Source organism: Mustela putorius, unplaced genomic scaffold (assembly GCF_011764305.1).
Source record: "Mustela putorius furo isolate JIRA1106 unplaced genomic scaffold, ASM1176430v1.1 tig00001069_pilon_pilon_pilon, whole genome shotgun sequence".
NCBI lineage: Eukaryota > Metazoa > Chordata > Mammalia > Carnivora > Mustelidae > Mustela > Mustela putorius.
The window spans coordinates 1,599,118-1,611,959 of record NW_025421558.1 but is presented as its reverse complement, the minus strand read 5'-3'; the positions used below and the strand labels follow the sequence as shown (position 1 = coordinate 1,611,959).

General features: G+C 47.2%; 1 protein-coding gene across 1 annotated transcript; it reads left to right on the top strand.

Annotated features, from left to right (window-relative positions):
* Positions 1–1,045: 1,045 nt before the first annotated feature.
* On the top strand, positions 1,046–3,767 carry FUT4 (fucosyltransferase 4). Its single transcript, XM_004754515.3, has one exon. The coding sequence runs from the start codon at positions 1,668–1,670 to the stop codon at positions 2,868–2,870; it is 1,203 nt and encodes a 400-aa protein (XP_004754572.1). The 5' UTR covers positions 1,046–1,667; the 3' UTR covers positions 2,871–3,767.
* The last annotated feature ends 9,075 nt before the right edge of the window (positions 3,768–12,842 follow it).

Below are 12,842 nucleotides of genomic sequence, written 5' to 3'. Positions count from 1 at the left end.
ACCCTGAGATCAGGTACCTGAGCTCAAACCAGGAGTCTGACACTTAACCCACTGTGCCACTTAGGTGCCCCTACAATCTGTACCTCACTTTTAATGAGGAAGTTCTTCCCAGGAAATTCTAAAGGCAAATCCAGGTTTATCTTCTGTATGCATAGCATCAATAACACCTGACAGGCTGGCCCCATTCTCAGCAAATCTATTTCTCCTCTAACATCCTATAACTTAATACGACACTGGGTTCCCTGGGGGAACCACCATGCACAGCTGTGTTCTACTAAAAGTTCTCTCCCAGCTGCCGCCTCTCCTTAGATCAGCAGCCCACCTATGGCCTATTGGAATTTCACTGAATAAGAGTTTAATAACTTAAGTGAAGGCCTAAATTCTGGGTCTAAACCCAGAAATCCAAATTCAAACTGTAGGGGAAAAAACTGCTCAAGTGACTGTAGAAGTGGATGCCTGGGTTGTGACTCATTGATGCAGGAGGATTTGAGATCCTTATCTTTTATATCCTGAACTTGGGTGCTGTAGTAATTATCCTGACCATCATTTTACAGTCCAGAGTGTTCTGCGTGATCTTCATGAGTACAGAAATTCGGTTGTTTCTTCCGTGCTTAGTCAAAAGAATAGTGCTGTTCATTCCTTTCACTGAATAGGCAGGAAGTGCCTTGAGCACAAAGGCCACAAGGGCCATACCTTCATTTTCGGCTTGTGAGTCCTCCTAGCCCCATACCAAGAATGCTATGGGCTAGCAGTCAGAAGTATTTCGAAGCGGAGCGAGGGAAAAGAACGTTTCGATTGCTCAGAAAATGTTTTATTCCTCCGATCCTCTCCTCGAGAGGCAGGCAAAGGGAACGTTCTTGGGACAGCAGGGTTTAACTATCCTCCCTGGAAACTTGGTATCACAAAATGCAGCTCTGTGGGTCGCGCTGCCGGCCGGTCTCCGCGGGTCACCGCCACGGTGGCCGCGCCTCAGCCCGCACGTCCCCGCGGCCTCTCGGGCTCCCTCCCTCCGGCAGGCGTCGCTGGCCACAGCAGGGCGGTGAGGAAGGAAGAGCACCCGATCTTCCGTCCCCGCCTTCCCGGGGTCTTGGCTCCCCGGACCCTCCTTCCCCAGGAACCCGCGCCTGCTCTGGGGCTCTCCGCACGCGCCCAGCGATGAACCGAGTCCCCCCTCGGCAAGGCGAGGGTACAGGCCACCGCGACTGAAAGCGGGGGCGCAGCTGGGAGAGAACCGTGGGCAGGCCGCGGCTCAAGGCCAGGGTGCTGGGCGCGCGCAAAAAGGCCCGGGACCCCCGGAGGCGGGATCCCGGCGAGCGGGTGAGCGGCCTGGGCCGCGCGGCTGGGCGTCCGGGAGTCCCGGACGGGGTGGGGGCGGGCGGAGGGCGGCAGGAAGGGCCCGCGGCGGCCGCGCGGGTCGGGCTGGGGGCACGGTGGAGGGGAGGGACGGGGCGGCGCCCAGCTGGGCTGCCCGGCCGGCTCACCTCGCCCAGGCGGCGCGCCCTGCGGGAACTCGCGGAGAGGAGAGCCAGACCCGCGAGCCTCGGGATTCCGGGACCGCCCTCTCCCGCCCCAGGGGCAGCGGCGAGCGGCAACGACGGCTGGAGCCGCAGCGGCAGCATGAGAGCTGGCTCCGCCGCTCTCCGCCGGCGGACGTGCCTGCGCGCGCCATGGGGGCGCCGTGGGGCCGGGCGGCGGGTCGGGGCTTCGGGCGGCGCCGAGGCCGGGGGCTTCCGCGGGGCGCTTTGGCGCTGGCCGCCGGCCTGCTGTGCACCGCTCTGGCCGCTTACTCCTGCTGGACTCGGCTGCCGCCGCTGCCCTGGGCGTCCCCCGCCCCGCCGCGGCCGGTGGGCGTGCTGCTGTGGTGGGAACCCTTCGCGGGGCGCGACAGCGGCGCGCGGCGGCCCCCGGACTGCTGGCTGCGCTTCAACATCAGCGGCTGCCGCCTGCTCACCGACCGAGCGGCCTATGCGGAGGCCCAGGCGGTGCTCTTCCACCACCGGGACCTCGTGAAGGGCCCCCACGACTGGCCCCCGCCTTGGGGCGTCCAGGCGCGCTGGACGGAGGAGCTGGAGTTGCGGGTGTTGGACGACGAGGCGGCGGCCGCGGCCGAAGCCGTGGCCACCTCGGGCCTCAGGCCCCCGGGCCAGCGCTGGGTGTGGATGAACTTCGAGTCGCCCTCCCACTCCCCCGGCTTGCGCAGCCTGGCGGGTAACCTCTTCAACTGGACCCTCTCCTACCGGGCCGACTCGGACGTCTTCGTGCCTTACGGCTACCTCTACCCCAGGAACCATCCCAGCGACCAGCCCCCGGGCCTGGGCCCGCCGCTCGCCCGGAAACGGGGGCTGGTGTCCTGGGTGGTGAGCAACTGGGACGAGCGCCAGGCGCGGGTCCGCTACTACCACCAGCTGAGCCAGCACGTGGCGGTGGACGTGTTCGGCCGCAGCGGGCCTGGGCGGCCGGTGCCGGACGCCGGTCTCCTGCACACTGTGGCCCGCTACAAGTTCTACCTGGCCTTCGAGAATTCGCAGCACCTCGATTACATCACCGAGAAGTTCTGGCGCAACGCGCTGCTGGCCGGGACCGTGCCGGTGGTCCTGGGCCCCGACCGTGCCAACTACGAGCGCTTCGTGCCCCGCGGTGCCTTCATCCACGTGGATGACTTCCCTAGTGCCTCCTCCCTGGCTGCCTACCTGCTCTTTCTCGACCGAAACCCGGCAGTCTACCGTCGCTACTTCTACTGGCGCCGGAGCTACGCCGTGCACATCACCTCCTTCTGGGACGAGCCCTGGTGCCGGGCCTGCCAGGCTGTGCAGACCGCCAGGGACCGGCCCAAGAGCATACGCAATTTGGCTCGCTGGTTTGAGCGGTGAGGCCACTCTCCTGTGCGTGTATCCCTGGGGAGGTCAGATAGGCAGCTTTTTGAGCCTCAGCTGTGCATCTCCTGGACTCCTGAATCATGGAACGGAGTTTTCCAAACACCCATTTGTACTCTATGGGGAAATGGTAGTTTCCATATGGCCAATCAATATTACTCAGCGCAAAGACTGGGTGGGAAGGATTCCTGGTTCTCGTGGGGTTTTTGCATAAACAGCAGTTGGGCTCTGTCTGCTGTCCATGGGCATCAGTGTTCACCTGTGAAGGGAGCCCTTCCTTACTGTGTAACTGATGCAGAGGGGAAAAAATAGCTTCTCTACCGGAAGCCTTTGAGTTAGTTGCTCTGGCTTTCCTCTTCCACCCCAGGCCGTATTTGTGGTCTGTATGGACTCCAAATCCCCACTCCGTTTCACTGCGCCGGCGTGCAGCAAGCCCAGGGTTTAAGAAGGCGGCTTGTTGTGGAACAGTGATAGGACTAGGCCACCAGTCCTCTTTGTTGAATTCTGAAAAGCCTCATCTCCTAAGAAGAAGGAAGTTGAGGAGGAGGGTCACTCAAACATCCATTGACTGTTCCTTAACAAGTCCTTTTTATTCCCTTGCTCTATGAATGCAAAGAAGATGCTAGATTGTCCTTGAAGAAGAGTTCAGATGAATCTATAGGTATACCTCACTTTTACAAATGTATTTTTGAAATGTATTTTTGGAAAGCTGCTTTTAGATCAAGTCCCAATCACTGCTTTAGGAGAGTTCAGTATTTAATGCAGCCCTATGGAGAATCCCTTTGCAATGTGAATGATCATCTAACTTATTTCCTCTATGTTTTTCTATAACTTAAAATTTTTAAGAAGTGTATTGAAATTACAGATGTGAAAATAAAGTGGAAGCAACCTTTCCCCTCTTTCCAGAAAACCAGCCTGTGTTTACAAACAGAGGAGAAGGAAGCCAAGGTGTCACTTTCCACAAAATTACTTGTTCTCATCTATTTCACTGGACCAAATTCTCAGCAGGAACATCAGTCCTCCAGGAGTGCTAATATTACCTGTTTGCAGAACAAGGCAAGATTGTACTGCATTATGGAATCATGGAAGTGGAAAAAAGTGTCTGTTAATGCTAGTTTTTTTCCCCTTCCAGTCAGTTTTTGGTAAAATGTTTAGTTGCTAGGGAGTGGAACTAAATTAGTTTCTGCAGCGAGCTTTGAGTTTTGTTAAAATCCAAATCTGCAACTTTCCTTAGGGCCAGCAGGTTCCCCTCCTGGTCTGCATGGTAGTCAAGTGCATCCTTCCCTTCCTAGTGACCTTGACACAGTGTCCTGGGGCCAACTTTGAAAATACATATATTGCCTTGGAAAGTTGTGAATGAATAGCTTACTTAGTAGGCGTCCACCTGTGCCTGCTCTGTGCCAAACACTGGGCTGCTGGTGCCAGGAAAGACAAAAATGTGTAAGGCAAGGAAGGCTCTTTAAAGTCTCCTCGAATTGCCACTGCCAACAAGTAAGTAATTAACTTTGATAAATCAGTTGGCAGAACCTATTTGTTTAAAATGACATTCTTTAATGTAATACAGGCCATAGGTCAATAACTAGAAAGCCAGTTGATTTACAGCCTCAAACAATGGTTTCTTTTTGTCCTAGATTTATTATTTTCTCCCAGTTATATTAAGAAATAATTAGCACATGTCACTGTATACGTTGAAGGCATAGAGCATGATGGTTAGTTTACATAAAATGTGCTATGGTTATTGCAATACGTTCAGCTAACATCCATTATCTAATACAGATACAATATAAAGAAATCCTCGATTTATTATAATGACCCTCAGTGACTGATTATTATGGGTGTGGTACAAGATTAATCAGGTTTATATAAAGTTCCGCCGTAAACAGCAATTGTGCACTTGATTAGGACAATTAGCTGAATCATAGAGTTAAGTACTGTCTCTGCATTTGTTGCAGACTTGAAAAGCTCCCTAAAATCCAACCGCTTCAGTTCTTTTCCTTGAAAGGAGAGAGTAAAGGGGTTCCTGGGTGGCTCAGATGGTTGGGTGTCTGCCTTTGGCTCCGGTCTCTGGTCGTGGTCCCTGTCGTGGTCCCCATCATGGTCCCCGACGTGGTCCCCGGGGTCCTGTAATCTGGCCTGGATCGGGCTCCCTGCTTGGTGGGCTGCCTGCTTTTCCCTCTCCCGATGCTTGTGTTCCCTCTCTTGCGGTGTCTCTCTCTCTGTAATATAAATAAATAAAATCTTTAAAAAAAAAAGAAATTAAAGCCCACCGATAAAATTTCCTTATTTAAATATTATAGTGTGGGTGGCATTACAAATTATCAGCTAGTTAATAAAGAAAAAGTTTAAAAATTCTATTCTTTTTTTTTTTTTTAAGATTTTATTTATTTGCCAGAGTGTACACACACACACAAGCAAGCAGAGAGGCAGGCAGGGGCAGCGAGAGAAGCAGGTTCCATGCTGAGCAAGGAGCCCGATATGGGACTCAATCCAGGATCCCGGGATCATGACCTGAGCCGAAGGCAGCGGCTTAACCAACTGAGCCACCGAGGCGTCCCCCAAATTTTATTCTTTGAGAGAGCACACACGAGTGTGAGCACGAGTGGGTGGAGGGTCACAGGGAGAGGGAGAAGCAGACTCAGATCATGACCTGAGCTAAAGTCAGATGCTGAACGGACTAAGCCACCCGGGTGCCCAGAAAAATTCTTCTCTTGAAAATGAGTATTTATGAGGTACTGGTGTTACGGGGAATCTACATGGGGCACCGGGAGAGTGGATTTTGGAGGTAATCTGGCTTAGATTTGATTCCAGCTGTGTGACCTCTGCAAATTAGTAATAACCTTGAACCTCGGATTCCTTATCTGAAAAATGGAGGAGGACAATACTTCACAGCTCATCGTGAGCATTTGGGGAAGTAAAATAAATAAAGGTGCCTAACACATAGCAGTCAGTTGGCAAAAGAGAAATTTTTTCTTTGCCTTTTTTTTTTTTTTTTTTTTTTTGCGGTGATTTCAGGTTTCCTCCTTGTGTGTTTGTATGTCTAAAATTCTCAACATATATTTCAGGATATATCTGAAATAAAAAGGGGACTCATACTGTATTTCAAATGTATCCCTAAAGCTAAACTATATGATTTCAAGAATCACCATTGTTACTTAGATTGAACTTGCATTTTCAGACTAGGAGGAAGCACCTATGCTTTCTTTGAAAAAAAAATTATCAAATTACATAGCTACATGAGTAACTATTATTTTACCATGCTTTTCTTGCTGGTAAGTCTATTTAAAACTGACCATATTTATTAAATATTTCGCTGAAGGAAGGTATACTTGAATTTTTACTTACGTGCAAATTCTGGGTATAGAAGGAACAATATTTTTTAGACCGATCTTGTCAGAGTAAGAAATACAGCAGTTGCTCATTTTATGTTGTTTTTCATACTCTTAAATTGAGTAGGTTAAAATTCATATCCAGAATGCATATAAGTGCATCGTATATATTTAAAAATGTCTTTTCTGTGATTGTCATGCCGTCTCTTTCAGGCATAAACTTTTCAAAAAATTTACAAATTTCATATTTTTGGTACTGGATGACTCTAACGATGTGAGCGCACCTGGAACGATACTGGGATAGGGAAGGCAGTATGACTTGCTTTCAAGCAGTAGCTTAGAGAGGACAGGGTGGCTTCGTGGGAAGAGTTGGCAATTTGGAGTCAGAAACTGGGTGTGTGGTTCTGATTAGGCAGGTTACTCTCTGAGCTTTAGCTTCCTCCTTTATAAAGCATGAATGTCCGTGCAAAATGAGTATTAAATGTGATTATGTGGCCCAAAGTGCATTGTACTCAGTAAAGTGCTACAGAGTTACAGGACACTCTAGATCTTCAAAGTTCTAGAACGGGATGAGCAAACCCTCTGTAAAGGGCCAGAGTAATTATTGCTGGCTTTGGAGGCCATCCAGTCTCTGCTGCTGCTAAACTCTGCTGATGTAAGGGCAAAAGCAGCCTTTGCCAATACTAAACAGATGGAGGGGCCTGGTTTTGGCCGTGGTTTTTCAGTGCTGTGCAAGACTTCCAGCCATAGAAGGAATTTGGGAACCCACCTGATGGGTATTTCTTAGAAGGGATTTAAGAATTGGAATGGAGGGATTTTGGAGGCAAATATTCCTGGGTTCCAGATCAGCTTTGCAACATTTCCTAATTGCCTTATCTTGGGTACATAATCTAAGCCTTGTGTGTTTTGATAGTCCCATCTCTAATTGAAGGTAATCATCTATAGTTTATGGAAGTGTTGGAATAATTAGATCAGACACTTAAAGTCCTTGGTTTAGTGTCTGGCACATAGGAAGCACCTGGAAGATGTTTGCTGTGACTATCACCAGTCCATTGTACAAAGGAAGGAGTCCAGACGTGCCTTAGGTTACAGTCATAGTGGCAGAACCAGCTGTGCTTATCACAGATCAAACCCCTTTGTGCTTCTGTCACTTGAACTGCAAAGTGAGGGGGTTGGATGTCTTTTGGGGGGACCTCCTAGTTTCACTTGCCATCATTCTATCAACTGGCACCCCAGGGCTTAAGAACTAATTCACCACCCCATGAGCCTTCCTTACAGTATGAAAATGACTTCCTTCCTTACTGCCCAACAGCAGTAAACTGGCAGAAAGTCAGGCAGCAGAAAATCAGGCAGCAGAAAGGGAGACTGGTTTAGCGTTAAAACATGCATCTATATATATGACACACACACACATATATCCAAGTGTCACCTGCCTTGGATATAAGGGAAGGGAGCCAAGTTCTTGGTAATTAGTATGGTGAATAATCACATTTAATGTGATTCAAGTCATTTTTGGATGTATCTCAGGGACTTTTTATGCTGCACATTCTTATAACAAAGTATTTATGTATGTGTGTTCAGATTATTTTGGTAAAATGATTAAAGTGTTGAGATGGAAAGCGACTCCTTGTTTATAATGTCTATCCCCCAGGCACTGACATGTGCAGCCGGGACATGTGGGGTGTTTTTTGGTTGAGGGGGTTTCTGTAAGGTCATAAGTCCTGGATTAGTCACTAAAATGTGATGGTTTTCTCTTCCAAGATGTGCCAGGTCTAACTCAGCTCGTCCTCTTTTCTTTCTTGCCTGGCTTCTTCACTTGAACCTGGTGACTTGTCCCCAAGAACACAAGTAGGGTTTTCCTTTCTCTCATTCCAATTTATTTTACTAAGTGCTCCAACACACTCCTGTTTGGTAAGCTGAATAATGCCATTTTAAAAGAGATAGAATGAAGACTGGGAACAGGATGCCACGTGGGCAGAGGCATGCTTTTTTTTTTTTTTTTTAAGATTTTATTTATTTATTTGACAGAGAGAGATCACAAGCAGGCAGAGAGGCAGGCAGAGAGAGAGGAGGAAGCAGGCGCCCTGCTGAGCAGAGAGCCCAATGTGGAGCTCGATCCCAGAACCCTGGGATCATGACCTGAGCCAAAGGCAGAGGCTTTAACCCACTGAGCCACCCAGGCGCCCCCAGAGGCATCCTTTTTAAACAGCTGATGCTTAAATGATTGAAAAGGGAAAAACATCAAATGTTTTCTCTGCATTCCTTTCTCCAACATAAATAAACACACACACACACACACACACACACACACTGATGTGCTCATTTCAGTAGATTGTGAAAACTGATGATGAACAGTGGAGAGTAGGAGCAGGCATGATAAGAAAAGGGGATTCAAAAGTGAGGACTCAATAGTGAATAATAAATGAGTGCAAAGGAGGGTGCCCCAGAAAGTAGGACAGCTGGTGATCATACGTGGGGAGTGCAGAGAACAAAGGAAAAAGCAAAGACATTGAAGTAAACAGTGAGAAGTGTTTGAAGAGCAAGTGAGAAGAGCAAATAGAAAAGGAGGAGGGGGAAGATAAGCAGTAACTGACATGTAAAGAGACAGGACCAAGGAGGAACAGATGCACAGAGAATGAGGGAATAGAGTAAACTCTCCATTTGGTGCACTGTTCTGAAAGGCAAGCTTTGTTCCACCTTGAAATACAGCATCTGTTGGCACACGAGAAGTGAAATCAAGAAGTCTGAACTCACTGACAGGGAAAGTCAGGACCTTAACAAGGAGTACACTAACATTTCAGCAGATACAGAAAACTGTCCCCTGATTTCATTACAAGAGATTCTTGAACTCTTGTGAATGCTTCTTTTTTATCCTGCAAAACCCACTTTTGTTGCAGGTTTCTGTTTGTTTGTTTGTTTTGTTTTCTTCCTGTTTTTGTTTTTTAAATTCCTGGTTGGCATACTTCAAGTGTACTCAGTATCTACTTGTAGAGAAATTTATTATTTTTTTATGTAGCCATAATCACCGAATGACTCCTTTGAAAAAGAGCCTGAGGGAAATAAGAGACTCAGTACATTGGACAGACTTACTAGTTTCATGGGGAACAGTGTGACAAAACTATTTCAAGTAAGGGGTACAGGATTGGATTTTTGACATCTTTTAATTCATGGGTTTGTTTTTTTTTTTTTAAGGTTTATTTATTTATTTTAGAGAGAGAGAGTGTGTGTGTGTGAGTAGTGGGGCAGGCAGAAGGACAGAGAAAGAGAGAGAGAGAGAGAATCCTTTTTTTTATTTATTTATTATTATTTTTTAAAGACTCTCTTTTGACCCTACATGAGGCTCGATCCCAGAGATCCCTGGACCCCCAGGACCGTGAGATCATGACCTGAGCCGAAGGCAGCGGCTTAACCCACTGAGCCACCCAGGCGCCCGAGAGAGATCATGACCTGACCCCAATGAGGCTCGATCCCAGGACCCGGAGATCATGACCTGAACCAAAATCAAGAGTCAAATGCCCAACAAACTGAGCCACCCAGGCACCCCTTGAATTCACTTTTTTTTTTTTAAAAGATTTTATTTATTTATTTGACAGACAGAGATCACAAGTAGGCAGAGAGGCAGGCAGAGAGAGGGGGGGAGCAGGCTCCCTGCTGAGCAGAGAGCCTGATGCGGGGCTTGATCCCAGGACCCTGGGATCACGACCTGAGCCGAAGGCAGAGGCTTTAACCACTGAGCCACCCAGGCGCCCCTCGAATTCATGTTTTTAAAATATACGGAAGTTTATCCTAAATATTCTAAAAACATTGCCCTTTTAGACCATGAGTGCTAAACATTTTAATCTGACTTGTTTTTAAGAGGGGAGAGAAATGGGCTTTTCAACACTTCATGAACATTTCTTAAAAAAAAAAAAAAAGGATTTGTTTGTTTATTTTGAGAGAACACAAGCAGGGGAAGGGGCAGAAAGAGAAGGAGAGAGAATCTCAACCAGGCTCCACGCTGAGTGCAGAGCCTGATTCAGGGCTCCATCTCACAACCCTCAGGTCATGACCTGAGCCAAAATCAAGAGTTGGCCTCTCAATCCACTAAGCCACCCAAGCGCCCCATTAACACACATTTCTGGTGAGATCACAGACTAAGTCTTTTTGATGTTCTTCCCCCAAAATATACTTACTTCTGGTCTCAACACTTACCTACCTGATTATTTTCATCAATCCTACAGTTAAAAATAAATGTCATTATGAAATATCAACTTCAAAATGACTAATCTCTATAGGGATTTTGCTCTCCTAGCAACTAGGAACAGCTTCCCCTACCCACTGATTTTTTCTCAGTAGGTAAACATTTCAGAAATTTCTGTTGCACTACCTGAAACTTAGTATGAGATACAATTAAGTACAGTTATCTTAGTGATCAAGTCTAGATAAAAATGAATCTTTTCTAATAATTTATCATGGCTCCTTCTTCCAGAGGTACAAATTTGTGGCTTTTAAACAAGAACTGTTTGCCAGAAATTCACTAATATTTATTACTTATTAGACTCCTACTAAACACAGGTTGCTTTCCATATATTTTTCCCCTTTACACTGAAGCCATTGTGATAGACAGCCTCTAAGATGACGCTCATTGGCCCCCCACCGCTGGTATCCACACCCCTGTGTGGTCTGGATTTATAGACTCAATTCTTCTTTTTTTTTTTGAAAATTTTATTTATCCATTTATTTGAGAAAGGAAGAGCAGAAGTAGGGTCAGAAGGAGAGGAACAAGCAGAATCTCTAAGGTGGGGGAGGGGGGTGAACCCATGACCCTGAGATCATGACCTGAGCTGAAATCAAGTGTTGATGCCCAATGGACTGAGCCCCCTGGTGCCCCTTTAGGGACTCATTTCTAACGAATAGAATATAGCCAAAGAGTAAGGCTGAAACTTTGAAATATGGTTACTAATAGTTTGGTTTTCGGTCTTGGGAGCCCTTTCTAGCTTTCTAGCCTGCTGGCTCTGAGAGAAGCCAGCTGACAGGGCGTGAGCTGCCTTGTGTCAAGAGACTGAGGAAGGCCTGGGAAATTCATGTAAGTTGCCCTCAGTCCACCAGCTCAAGAGCAACTGAGTCCTGCCAACCAGATGAGTGAGCTTGGAAGCAGTTCTTTCCAAGTTGAGCTTTCAGATGTGTCCTCACACCCCGCTACCACTTTAAGGGCAACATCAGGAGGGACTGTAAGTTGTAGGCCCCCAGGTGCACCACGCCTGCATTCCTGACCCACAGAATCTGTGAGATAATGTTTCGTAACAATAGCTGACAAATGCCATCATTAACCCTATTTTAGAGATAAGAAAACTGAGAATCAAACTGGTTAATCATTTATGAAGATAGTACCTGAGCCGATTCTGGCTCTGTTTGGTTCCAAATTTTTCTTTTTACTCTAGTATCCTGCTTTTCACTAAGTCTAATTCTTGTAGTGACTATGATGTAGGCCCCTCTGTCCTGGTTAGTTCACTTGCGTTTCACTAGTCCTCAGCTACTGATGCGGGCAATCTTCTTAAGCACTGTCTATTTGGGATATGGGGATCTATTTAGCACTGGCTTCCCAGGAAGCTTGCTGGGATTTCCATGGCTGGGCATTTGGAAAGACATTTGGTTAGATTAGTTTTGCCAACTCACTCACTAGAAGCAAGGCCTTTGGTTGCGTGCCAACAACCTTTACTATAGTATAGTATCTCCTAGAGCCTGGAGACCTCGTGGTGAGGGCTGATATCAAGCTAACAGCAGCTGTAATCTCCTGGACTAAGTACAAGAGTCTCCAGGTGGACAGGACGAAGGGACAGATGGGTAACTGCAACCTAGCTGGTTAAGATGTTTGGTCCATGTGATTTAAAGCAGGATCTCCATCCCATGCTAGAGCCCAGTCCCTAGAGGGAGGAGGTTGGTTAGAGCTAGAGAAGATTCCAGGTCTTCTTAGCAGAGCTGGTGTGAGAGAGGCTGGAAAACACAACTGGTCTTCTCGACTGGTCCCTCTGATGCCAGGTTCCTCATGACACTAGCTTTCTAGCTCTCTGCATTCTCATTGATGGAATGACAGCGAATACTGGCCACATGAAGAAACAGTGCTGGCCCTCAAGCAGCGTGTAGCTGAAGAGAGCATTGATTTCAGCTCCCGACTCACTGTAACCGTGGCTCTAGATTTTCCCAGATCCCCCAATTTACAATATTTTGTCATGAATGCACATTCATCCCATTTCCTAATACTGGATTTTAAAAAGATACCATAGGTTTCTGCCATCTGTGGTACATTCCCCAATTCAAGCTGGACAAAATCCTTTTGGCGATGAGAGAATGGAAAGAAGAAGGGTACGTGTGTGTTGGGGGCCAGAGAGATGTTGCTGAGCTGCCCACTGGTGCTTTGATTACTTCTTTGCTTTTAGAGAACCAGAAGTTTAGGGATTAAGGGTTTACTGTGTTCAGGAGATGCTCTCTTGGATTGAATCTGAAAAACTTGAATAACACTAAAAAAAAGGTTTGCAAAGGGATTTAACAGCAGTCTATAGAATTTTATCTCAGTATGCATTTTTGATGTGGTATGGATTTATGGATTTCCTACATGAAATCTAAAACTTCTCTAAAACTGTGACACTAGAATGTTGTCTGGCTC